This window comes from Nanorana parkeri, unplaced genomic scaffold (assembly GCF_000935625.1).
Source record: "Nanorana parkeri isolate BGI_ZX_2015 unplaced genomic scaffold, ASM93562v1 scaffold2448, whole genome shotgun sequence".
Lineage (NCBI taxonomy): Eukaryota > Metazoa > Chordata > Amphibia > Anura > Dicroglossidae > Nanorana > Nanorana parkeri.
Window position 1 is genome coordinate 38,639 of NW_017308716.1, and position 12,207 is coordinate 50,845.

At 44.5% G+C, this 12,207-nt stretch overlaps 1 protein-coding gene across 1 annotated transcript in view; it reads left to right on the top strand.

The window, feature by feature from the left end:
* The first annotated feature begins 549 nt into the window (after positions 1 to 549).
* LOC108801699 (probable G-protein coupled receptor 158) overlaps positions 550 to 12,207 on the top strand; it is a 103,431-nt gene continuing 91,773 nt past the window's right edge. Inside the window, exon 1 of the mRNA XM_018573603.1 lies at positions 550 to 659. Coding sequence (XP_018429105.1) covers positions 579 to 659 — 81 coding nt within the window. The 5' untranslated portion in view covers positions 550 to 578. The remainder of the gene's footprint in view (positions 660 to 12,207) is intronic.

Sequence of the window (12,207 nt, forward strand, 5' to 3'; positions counted from 1 at the left end):
CTGGAGAAAGAGGGTTACCCTTTGCATACGGAAAGGCTTCTTCACAGTTAGAGCTGTGAAAATGTGGAATAGACTCCCTCAAGATCTAGTTCTAGCTAGCTCAGTTGACTGTTTAAAAAAAATCTGGATACATTCCTAAATGCACAGAATGTTACTAGAGCTTGACTTCTAAATATAATAAGCACCAGAGATTGTTGATCCAGGGAATATACGATTACCTTATGGGATCAGGAAGAATGTTTTCCCCCCTTGTTGGAGCAAAATTGACTCATGTTTTATAGGGCTGTTTTGCCTTCCTCTGGATCAACTGTGGATAACTGTGTGCATAGCGTTCTGTTTTGTTTTGTTTTTTCTTATATACTTTTTTTTTCTCATCTCTATAGGTTGAACTCAATGGACTTATGTCTTTTTTCAACCTGACTAACTATGTAACTATGAAGATAGTGTGGGGGTTTTTTTCACATTAGAAGAAAAAAAAACAGTGTACATTCTAGAAAAACTGTTTTAGACTATATAGTTTGATTTAATTTTCCTCTTTCCTTTATTATAGGGGAACCTTGCATGTGGACATATATTTGATGAGTCTGGGAATAGACCAATGTGCCCAGGGCCCCATCTGGTTCGCTAACACTCACAACTGCGACACGAACAGTACTCAGGTAATGAATGGGTTTATATGGTTAAAGAGGCTGTAAAGAGTAGCGCTTAGCCTTCTAAGAGCATTAGCAGAATTTACTATGTAATTGTACGTAATGTATATATGAACATAATGACAAGACATTTGGAACCTATCCTGACTCAGACCCTTCCATAGATCAGCAACATAGAGAGTTGCCCCCCATTCTAGGGATTCAGTAAGCTGCAGGTTATATCTGATGTTGATCTGATGTCTGATCTATGTTGGTGTATTTGTTCCCTTTGGCATTACTGCTGCATATACTAATTCACTTCATGTTCTCTTATTATTGTATGTTTTTATGAGGAGTCTTTACTACTTTCAAATATAATGTAGAAAACTTTGAAAATGACCTTTCACCTGGTAGCAGACATATTGCTAAAAAGTAAGAAGGTAAACATTGATCACACTCTATTTGTTCTGTTACAACCACCACTTTATGTATTTGCACATACTTTCCTGAGACTCATCTGTACGGATATTATGACAACCTACTGACTTGTTGATTTTCACAGACAGGGTCCAACTCGGTAAGAAGACTCCGAGTAGAATCCAGTGTAGTTTCTTTAGTCTTCACAATACAATAGATGTGATTCTTGTCATTTTTAGAGCTAGAAAATACATTCTTTGCCATTAACAGGTAGATAGAGACTCTCTTACCTCAGTGAGGGGTGAAGTAGAAAAGTGAGGGGTGAAGTAGAAAAGGAAGTGGGACGGAGTGGCTGAGAGAATCTAGCAGAAGACTGTACCAAAGTAAAGAAAGCAGCAGGGGTGAAATGGAAGATATCAAAGTATTAGGCTGTAACAATACTAATCTACCACTAGTAGAACACAATGAAATACATTTGCAGTGTAACTGAAACAGCAGAAATAATAAAAATGGCATTGGCTTTGGCAGCACACTATTCATCATTGGTACTTTACTGTATTTGTTGAAGTTTTGACCTGTATAGTCCCGTTTAATATTTCTCATCATGATCTGAAATATTATGAGAGGTTAGGTTATAGAAAAAATATAAAGTAACAACATCTGCCGGACCTTGACACAAGACTATTATTTCATCTTGTTCCACTAATCTAAATAACATCTAACCCGGCAAGCATTTGCAAAGCAGGCAACACATTTTTAGTTTTTTTTTTCACTCCTTAGATTCTATCTGGGTGTGCTGAAACCTAGAGTTGTATCTCAAAGCATTGTTTTGATATTATCTGCCATCATCAAACAATTAATTTACATATATTATAGCACTGCATAATATCCACTACAAATTCAAACACTCCATTTCAAATTCTGCAGAAAGGCTCCACAAACCCATTTCAGCAGCAAAACCCAAATATCTGTTTGAACTGACACTTGCACATGATACTGTATATTTACAGGGTTATTCACAAAAGGGTGAAGAGTTTGGAGAAGGCAGGAGAGGTGAACAATCTAGGCCAGGGGTAGCCAAACTCCAGCCCTCCAGCTGTGGTGAAACTACAAACCCCATGATGCATCTCCCTCTGGGAGTCATGTCTGTGGCTGTGAGAATCTTGCAATGCTCATGGGATTTGTAGTTCCACCACAGCTGGAGGGCCGGAGTTTGGCTACCCCTGATCTAGGCCAAACTAGCTAATTTGGAAGAATTCTCCAATTCTGCTAACTTTAAAATTCATCTATTTTGTCCTAGATTCTTCACTTCTCCAAACTCTTCACCCTAAACCGGTTCAGAACTTATTGGACAATTAATGCACTGCTGCTGTCCAGCACTCAAGCAGCTAATCAGTGCCTCTGCCTTACACAAAACCTGCCCTCAACCATGGTTTAGAGCAGCGGTCTCAAAGTACCGGCTTGCGAGCTGGTACTATGTGGCCCGCAGCCAGCTGACAAGTCAGACGGATGGCAGTGCGGCGTGGTTAGTGTCAATTTTTTTTACTGTTTCTCTATTTTTTTTACTTTTTTATCACTTTTTATTTTTATATTTAATAATTTCTTATTTTTTTATTTTTTATTTAATTATTTTTTTTTATAATTTTTTATCTTATTATTGTTTATTTTTATAATTATTTTCTTATTTTTTAATAATTTGTTTCTTATTATTTTTTACTTTTTAATCACCTTTTTTTATTTATTTCATATTATTTTTTAAAAATGTTTATTTATTTAATTTTTTTTAATCAATTTAATTTTTTTCCACCTAACTTTATTGCTATCAGAAAACACTCCCCTGTGTGATAGCAATTGGAGGTGACAGGTTCTCTTTATTGACCCTGTCACCTCCAATACAGGAGTTCTAGCACAGCACTGTGCTGGAACTCCTGTGACAGCTGAGAGAGGAAGAGCACAGCTCTCCCCTCTCACTGTCTACAGTCTACACGGAGCGGCAGGGTTACTTTTAACCCTGCCGCTCTGTTCACTGCAGTGAGAGAATCGGCGGCTGTGCCCGGAACCAGAGGAGAGGTAAGTGCAGGGGGGAGGGGAGGAGGCTGCACACTGTTTACATTGCTTACATATGATCTCAGCGACATCGCCGAGTTCACATGTAAACGAAAAATCGGCTGCCTCACTTTACATTTAGTCCTGCTTGTGCAAAGCAGGACTAAATGTAGAGAGGGCAACTTCCCCACAAGGACGCTGCTGCCGCCCCTCTACACCCTGCCACCCCGAGCCTTGGTGGCCTTGTGGGGAATCCGGGCCTGACCGCGTCCCTGACTTTCGGGAGCAGCTACACGGTCTGCATCTCTGTCGGATGCAGACCACAGAGCTGCTCCTGTCAGCTCCAGCACTGAGATCCTTTTGGCTGGAGCTCAGTTCTGAGCTTCGGTCGAAAGGATGCATTAGTGAGGTCTGCAGCAGACCTTACTAATCACCACTAAGGATGGGCTGCCTGTTCGAGTGGCACGTAAGTTCGACTCAAACATTGCCTGTTCGAGCGTTCGCCGAACTTTGATGGATGTTCGCGGTCTGTTCAACCGTGCAACGTCCCACAGGGCAATGCGCCCTCTGAAGCTCTAATTGGTTAAAGTCTTGCCGCAAAACAAGAAAATAATACGAACTGTCTTACAGAGGAAGGCAGTTCAAGGGTTAGCCAACGGTGGGAACAAACCACAATGTCAATTTTTAGAGAAAATGTACTTTATTTTTAATCAAAAAAGAACATAAAAGATTGCTGAACACATAGCTGAAAGTTTACTGTCAAATAATTAAAAACGATGACTAGTCAAACTGACTTTGATCAGTAGCTGGTTGGATATACGTGCCCTTGATTGGCTGTACATGTATCCCTTATGGTTGTAAAGTCTATTGGTCGTTTAGGGTTTTGATACTTAAGTGTATCAAGATGTTTCTATTTAGTAACGATAACTAAACACATCCACATATTCTTAAGCTGAATGCAGTTTGGTAGTTCTCTTGATTCTTTGTTAATGTTGCATGTTGCTGCATGTTGCAATTTTTGAAAACAGTTTCACAGGTCTGTCTTAAATCGACAGTAAGTGGATCTGTGATGGTTTTTCGGCAACCTTCGGATTTTTATTTAAAGATACTTTCAATTTGAATGGGAAAGCTTTTGGAATCGTGTCTTTGTGATTAGCGGGATCTTTCTTTTGGATATGCAATCCAATTGCGGGGTTGCTGGATTCTATAAAAGAGAAGCCATTATATGCAAAAAACTTTATTATAATCACTGCTGTATAAGAACGGTCCCCTGATACAAACCTTGATGGTGGAAAAACTTCCTAATATTAATGATTAGAAAGAAATAAGCGTAACAAAATATGCACTAATTAACACAACAAAATAAATTCTAGCCGGCATATAATGGCTTATCTTTGATAGAATCCAGCAACCCCGCAATTGGATTGCATATCCAAAAGAAAGATCCCGCTAATCACAAAGACACGATTCCAATAGCTTTCCCATTCAAATTGAAAGTAACTTCAAATAAAAATCCGAAGGTTGCTGAAAACCATCACAGATCCACGATCTAAGACAGACCTGTGAAACTGTTTTCAAAAATTGCAACATGCAGGATTAACAAAGAATCAAGAGAACTACCAAACTGCATTCAGCTTAAGAATATGTGGATGTGTTTAGTTATCGTTACTAAATAGAAACATCTTGATACACTTAAGTATCAAAACCCTAAACGACCAATAGACTTTACAACCATAAGGGATACATGTACAGCCAATCAAGGGCACGTATATCCAACCAACTACTGATCAAAGTCAGTTTGACTACTCATCGTTTTTAATTATTTGACAGTAAACTGTTAGCTATGTGTTCACCAATCTTTTATGTTCGTTTTTGATTAGAAATAAAGTACATTTTCTCTAAAAATTGACATTATGGTTTGTCCCCACCGTTGGTTAACCCTTGAACTGCCTTCATCTGTAAGACAGTTCGTATTATTTTCCTGTTTTGCGGTAAGTGTTGGTTACAGGCGGGGTAGACGAACCTCCCAAAAAGGGCCATTTAAAGAGCTTGATATCTCCAGGAGTGAAACAAACCCAGTATTACATGGTTAAAGTCTTGCACCTGATCACAGGCCAGGTGCAAGACTTTGCCCAATCAGGGCCCAGTACTCATTTAGAGCCATGATTGGGCAAAGTCATTCTTGGGTGCCTGATCGAAGAGAGGAGGAAAGTGTGGAGGAGGCACAACTCCAACGAGGCACGATGCCCTCCAGGGGCAGCCGTATGATCAGCCAGCCCACTGCATCGGAAGGCAGAGCTGCACTGGTGCAGGGCGCTGTTGTCTTGCAGCACACTTCCAGGAACTGTCTGGGAGTTTTTCACCACACTTTTTGCAACCTGTGTCTCAAGAGGATCAAGCTTGGCAAAAACATCAGCCGCTTGGGTACCACGTGCTTGAAGAGACATATGACCACCTGCCACGCAGTTGGCAACAGCACCATAGAAAGGACAACACTTCGCGCTCCTCATCTGTGATCTCTACCCCCCACTATATGTCATACCATGTCCATGTCCACAGCCTCCACTGACAGGGATGATGTTATAGCAATGGGTGCCAGGTCCTTCCGCCGAATCTGCCAGCAGCCCACCAGCTGCAGATGTTAGAAATTAAATTTCGCTGCCCCAGCTGCTGCAGCAGAAACAAAAAATACTGTCCTACCCATCCACATGCTCAGCGTCTAAATGCCAGCTTGGCCAAATTGCTGCTTTCCAGCTGCTGCCTTTCCAGCTGGTGGACTCTGCCCCCTTTCTGTTAATCGTGGTGAAAACCCGTAGGGAAGTTCCTACCGTCGTGTGAGTCAATACTTCGGTCGGTAGGTGCGGGCGTTAAGGTGTTTCATTTTCTAAGGCAAAAAATAAACGGTAACATTTTTGCAGACTTTGCTTACGCCCCGAGTCTTAGTGATGTAAAAGATATATATGCTAAATTTTAGGAAGATTCGATAATATTTAGAGGTTGCACACTTTGATCTGTTTTGTAAAAGTAGGCAAAAAATACGATTTTTCAATGTTAATTACTTTTATTGGGAAAACTAGAAATCACAAACTTAAAATACTATTAAAACTATATACTAAGATTAATAGGTAATATGATAGGCAAAACGTGTTATATTAATCAACTTTGAACGATGCAATCCCTTGTTTTGTTCGCTTGGTGACGACTTTTCTGTGATGCTCGACTACCCTCAACAAGAATTGTTTTTGTTGTTCATCCCTGACCGATTCGTTATACTTTTTTATCAGAGCAATTCCTCTTTCTGCGGTATCATTGACAACCTTAAGAGCGTTCACATGGCTTCTTAGAGAATCACTGCAGTATTCTGTCACGTCGTAGATCCCAAACAATTCAAAGAACGTCTTTGTTTTATTAGTAACGAAATGGCTCAGGTCTTTTCCTTCAAAAACCATGTTTTTACCATCTAATCATTTCACTTCCTTTTTCTTTGCAGGTTTGGTTTCTAAATTTTTAGTCATATTTTCTTTAACAGCCTGAGTAATACGTTCGTCCAAAAAAGCCAATCCTACGCTTGTTTCTGACAGATACCAAAGGTGTCCTCTAGGCAACTGTGAGAGCACATTTTTTTGACGTCTGCATCTGGGTAAGTGCTCAGAAGCTGTAGCATATCCAAATCATTCTTTGGAGCCCATCGACTTACAATTGCCTCATGCCAAAAGCGAACATATATGAGGCTGACAAAATGTGCAACCCGTTTCATTCCTTCCAATTGTCTTTGAGGAATATTCAACTGATTAGTGAAGAGGACAATTTCAAGTGCATATATTGCCTTTGCCATCCACCTTGCTTGATGCAGTGCCCCTGGGATCCTGAAACTGAAGTAGAAATGTCACTAGTTTGTGATAAAAGTGATCAATGTGTGCAACCCCTAAATATTATCCAATCTTCTTGAAATTTGGCATATATATCTTTTACATCACTGAGACTCGGGGCGTAAGTCATATGAAAATCACATCTTTGGAAAAATGAAACACCCTAGCGGGCGTTGTAGCCAGGCCCAGGAGCCGATGGGGGTGACTGCCAATAGCTGTTCTATCCGAACCCAGTCTTTATTCGGGGCATGGACTGCCCAGTCTATGATGCGGGCCATATGACATGCCCAGTAATATTTTTGGATATGGGGAAGGCCAATACCTCCGGAGATTTTGGAGCGAGTGAGGGTTTGAGTGCTAATTCGTGGGGATCGTTATTCCATAGAAACGAGCAAAACATTGTGTTCACTGAGGTGAAAAAGGCCTTGGGAACTTGTATGGGTACCATCTGAAAGAGGTATAGGAGTCGTGGGAGGGCCGTCATTTTTAGGATGGCAGCTCTACCAAACCAGGAATAAAGTGGCTTATTCCATTCCCTCAAATCCAACCTTAGTTGGGAAAGGTGGGAGATATAGTTTAGAGAATATAAAGTTTGCAAATTAGTCGGAATCTTAATGCCCAGGTAAGTGATGGCTCGATCCCCCCAGCTAAAAGGGAAGTGGGAGAGACAGAACTGGACCGTTTCGTCCGGCAGAGATATGTTGAGGGCAGAGGATTTGGAGAGATTGATTTTAAACGAGGACAGAGATGCAAATTCCTGAAAGGCTGGGAGAAGATTAGGGAGGGAAATTCTCGGTTGGGTTAGGAATAATAGCAGATCATCTGCAAATGCTGCCACTTTGTACTCTTCTCCCGGCGTGGGAAAACCATGGATGTTGGGATCTGATCTAATTCTGCGGAGAAAGAGCTCCAGTGCCAGCACGAAAAGCAGAGGAGACAGCGGACACCCCTGTCTGGTGCCATTGCAGATGGGGAAGGCATCCGACAGAGAGCCGTTCACCCGGACCCTGGCTATCGTGTTGTGATACAGTAGAGTTATGCGATCTAGCATGCGTGAGCCGAAACCCAGGTGTTTCAGTGCGGCAAACAGGTAATCCCAAGCCACTCTGTCGAATTCCTTCTCCGCATCTGTGGACAGAAGGAAGCCGGCATGTCCCTGGCTACTAAGCCAATGGTGAAGGCCAATTGCCTTAGTTGTGTTGTCTCTGGCCTCTCTCCCAGGGATAAACCCTGCCTGATCACCATCGATCAGGTCAGGGAGAAGGGGCAAGAGACGGTTGGCAATCATTTTTGCATGTAATTTGACGTCCACATTGAGCAAAGAAATGGGGCGATAGCGCATAAGCAGGGATCTTTCCCCTCTTTTGGTATAACTGTGATATGAGCTTCTAATAGGTGGGAGGAGACGTGGGGACTCCTGGGGAATTGGTCATATGCTGTCAAGAAGTGTGCGGTCAAAGTTTCTGAGAAAGTTTTATAATACAGGGATGTGAACCCGTCTGGTCCAGGGCTCTTTCCTGGTTTGAGTTGGGATATTGCAGTCAGTACCTCTTGTGGTGTTATCAGGGTCTCCATATTTGCTATCACATCATTAGATAGGGGCGGCGGGCTATGTTGGCAGAGGAACTTTTCGATGTCAACGGGGCGAGCATTCCAATGGGCCGAAGACGGATCAGGGGGTGCTAGTATATATAGGTGCATATAGATGTTTTGGAATTGAGATGCAATGCTTGGTGTGTCTAGAAGTTTCTTTCCATCTTTTCCGTTGATATGATAGACTATTCGGGAAGCTGATTGTTTTTTCAGTGATCAGGCCAGGAATTTCACTGCCTTATTGCCATGTTCGTAGAAAAATGTACTACGGGACATGTAGGCTTTTTTCGTTCCCTCTTGAAGTAGTTCAAGAAGATCAGTGCGTGCCTGTGTCAGTTCGGCGAGGTGGGACAGGGCCAGTGAGCGTTTGTGAAGCGCTTCCAAGGTGGCTATGCGAGCCAGTAAGGAGGAGCATCTGGTTTTGTGATGTCTGTGGAGATGGTCTTGTACCTTGATGAGTTCTCCCCTGATCACACTCTTATAGGCTTCCCATAACATTGTCGGGGTGGAGCAAGTGCCCTTTTTCAGAGAGAAGTACTCCGAAAGCTGGTCTTTAATTTGGGACACATAAATAGCTTCCCCAAGGACCGAGGGGTTGAGTCTCCAGATACGGGAAGGAGAGGAGTGTGTGGGGAAGGTAATGGTCATGGTAATTGGTGCATGGTCTGAGAGAACCATGGGCTCTATTGAGGCTCTCGTTAGATTAGGGAGATCCGGTTGGGAAAGAAAAAAAAAATCTAATCTGGAGTAGCTCGAGTGGGGGTGGGAGAAGAAGGTGAAGTCCTTCACCGTGGGGTGAAGGAAGCGCCATGTGTCATGGAGGGCCAGGGAGGTTAAGAGCTTTTTCAGTGATCGCAGGCACTTAAAAGGAATGGACGACTTGCCGGTGGAGGTGTCAAGGAGAGGATTCAGAGGGATGTTGAAATCACCCCCCAAGAATGCATATTCCTTCCGCAAAGTCACGAATTTTGGAACAGACAGTGCGAAGGAAATGTACCTGTTGTACATTAGGACAATAGATGTTAACAATAGTCACAGGGGTGTTATTAAGTTTACCCTTAAGCATTAGGTATCTGCCATCTTGGTCCAACAGTTGGGCGGTTAGCTGGAAGTTTGCGCGGGAGGAAAAGACAATCGATACTCCTTTAGTTTTGGAAGAGGCATTGGTGGAGTAGAATGCTAGTGGGAATTGTCTGGAGTGAAGTTTGGGTATTACGTCGCTTCTGAAATGTGTCTCCTGTAGTAGGATCACTTGTGCTTTATGATGAGAAAATGCGCCGAGGAATTGAGACCTCTTCTCTGGGACGTTCAAGCCCTTGGCGTTAATAGATAGTAATTTCCATTGCGGCATAGTGGCAGGAGTGGGGTCAATCGCTGACGCCATGGTGGTTGAGGATGTAGCGGCAGTAGAGTATCAGAAGCACTTCAAAAGGGAGGAGGGTAGGTAGATCAGGCGAGAGAATCGGGGTAGGACTAGAAAATTAGAGAGTGGAGGGCGGACGGGCGGGGAGATAAAGTGTGGGAAAGGAGGGAAAGGAAAGGAGGATGAGAAGGGTGAGATATAGGGGGGCAGGGGGGGAGGCTGAGTTAGGTATAAAGAGAGGGGAGGTATAAGGATGGCATACGACCAGAGGGGAGATGACAAAAACTGGTGTACTAGGAGGTACACCTGCAACCCGGGGGATAAGGAAACCTAGCCTTATCCCTAAAAAGGTAAAGCACCGGGTTGTGTCGATCGACTCGCACTGCAAGACCGATCGTGTGGAGGTGTGACTGAGTGGAAGGGTCAAGGGACGTTTTCCTGAACCTGGGCCCCTCCACAGGAGATTATGTGTAGGTTGCGAGGAGGTACGGTCTGTTTTGCAAACGTGATTGACCAGGGCTCATCATGGGAAGCGTTGGGAACGGTGGAAACAGCGGAAACAGGGCCATGAGAGTAGGTGGGGATGGAGAAATGGGTATGGATCGGATAGCTAGGTCGCATTGGTGGAGCCAGCAGTGTAGCTGACCCGACTCGTGGATGGGAGGAAAAGGTTGTTAGAGCACCTTAGATAGCTTTTCAGTATTGTTCACAGAGGAGTTTAAACAGTAAAGTGCAAAACAAATCGTGGAACTATATACAAAGCCATGACCAAAAACAAAGCTAGATATTACCGTTGTCTGGGGGGAGAGGGATGGGTGGGGGGAGTAAGGGATAGGAGGGGAAAAGGGGGGTTGGGAGGGGATGGGGGGGGCTGGAATGGGTAGATACTACGGAAGTGTACTATCCGCGTATAGGTGGATCAAGGGGAATCGGCATTTCTCTGGAAGCACAGGGCCAGAGCACTGGGACAATAGGTGACCCCGATGAGGGGGCATTGGCGCTAGAGCTGGGCAATAGACCCAGATCCCCCAATGGCATTGTCCCTCAGGCCACATCTTGCACGTAATAGTAAATTGCATCTAAAGCAGAGACATGCTGTAACAATACCAAATACATACGATAGGCAGCCACCTCCCCCCCGTGCTCTCCCCGTTCAAAGCTATTCATCAGATTCAGCTCACGGTTGCCTAAGAGGCCGCGCATCGAATTACTATTGAGGCTGGTTGGGGCGAATAGAACAGGCTCATAATGAAATACATCTTGAGCTCAAGCCTAGGTAATCAGGTAGGAGCCTTCGGGAAGCGGCAGCCACAGGGGAGCAGCACAGGGGGGATTAGTGAGCTCACCGCATCAGAGTTGAGCCGAGTCGCAGCAACGCACGTGAAAAATGCGGGCTCCAGCCGCTGGTGGGCCCCTCTCTAGCTAGGTGGCCGGGAAAAACCGGCGAAAAACACCGAAAGGGGGGACATTGCTTAGAAGCTCAATAGATATCAGAAAAGTAGCTGAATAAGAGAGGCTCAGGTATCGGAGGATAGAGACTAGACGTCCATCTTGGTCCTGCACCAGGCCACGTCCCCATGGGTGTGTTTTTTAATGAGTGTGTGTGATGTGTGTGTGTGTGATGTGTGGATGTGCGTGTTTCATTACGCGCACGTGTTTTTCTTTTTTAACCACTTCCCGCGGGTTCACGTAACTGTACGCCATCCGCTGGAAGTGGTTATACCAAGAACACGGCTGCTCCTGAAGCCATGTTCTTGTACCGTGTTAAACAGCTGACGATTGCTGTTTAAATACAACGGATCCAGCGTCTGTACAGGCGCTGGATCGCTTGTACGGTGCAGAGCTGTGCCCCCCTCCTCCTCCTCCACGGCCGCCGGTGCCACCGTCAGCTTCCTGGACTCATCTGTCCCTCGTGTGAGCCCCGGCCGCGCCTGGAGGTTCTCCCCTGACAGATCACTGGACTGCATTACATCACTTCCGGTGTCACTGTACACAGTCTCTCGCTCTTAGGGCCAGTTCAGACCACTTACAGTGCGTTCCAGCCGCATTGCAGCCGTCACACTTTTTTGCCGGGCAGGAGGGGGCGTGGTGGGGTATTGAAGTAAATGGCGCTGTAGCCACGCCCTCCGGCCGCAATGTGATCGCCCACACAGGATCGCAGGGCACATTCTGCCTGCAGTGCGTTCCGGTGCGGTCAAAATGCTGCAAGCACTGCCACACAGAGATCCCGTGCGGGCGATCGCATTGTGGTCAGAGGGTGTGGCTACGGCGCCATTCACTTCAATGGCTC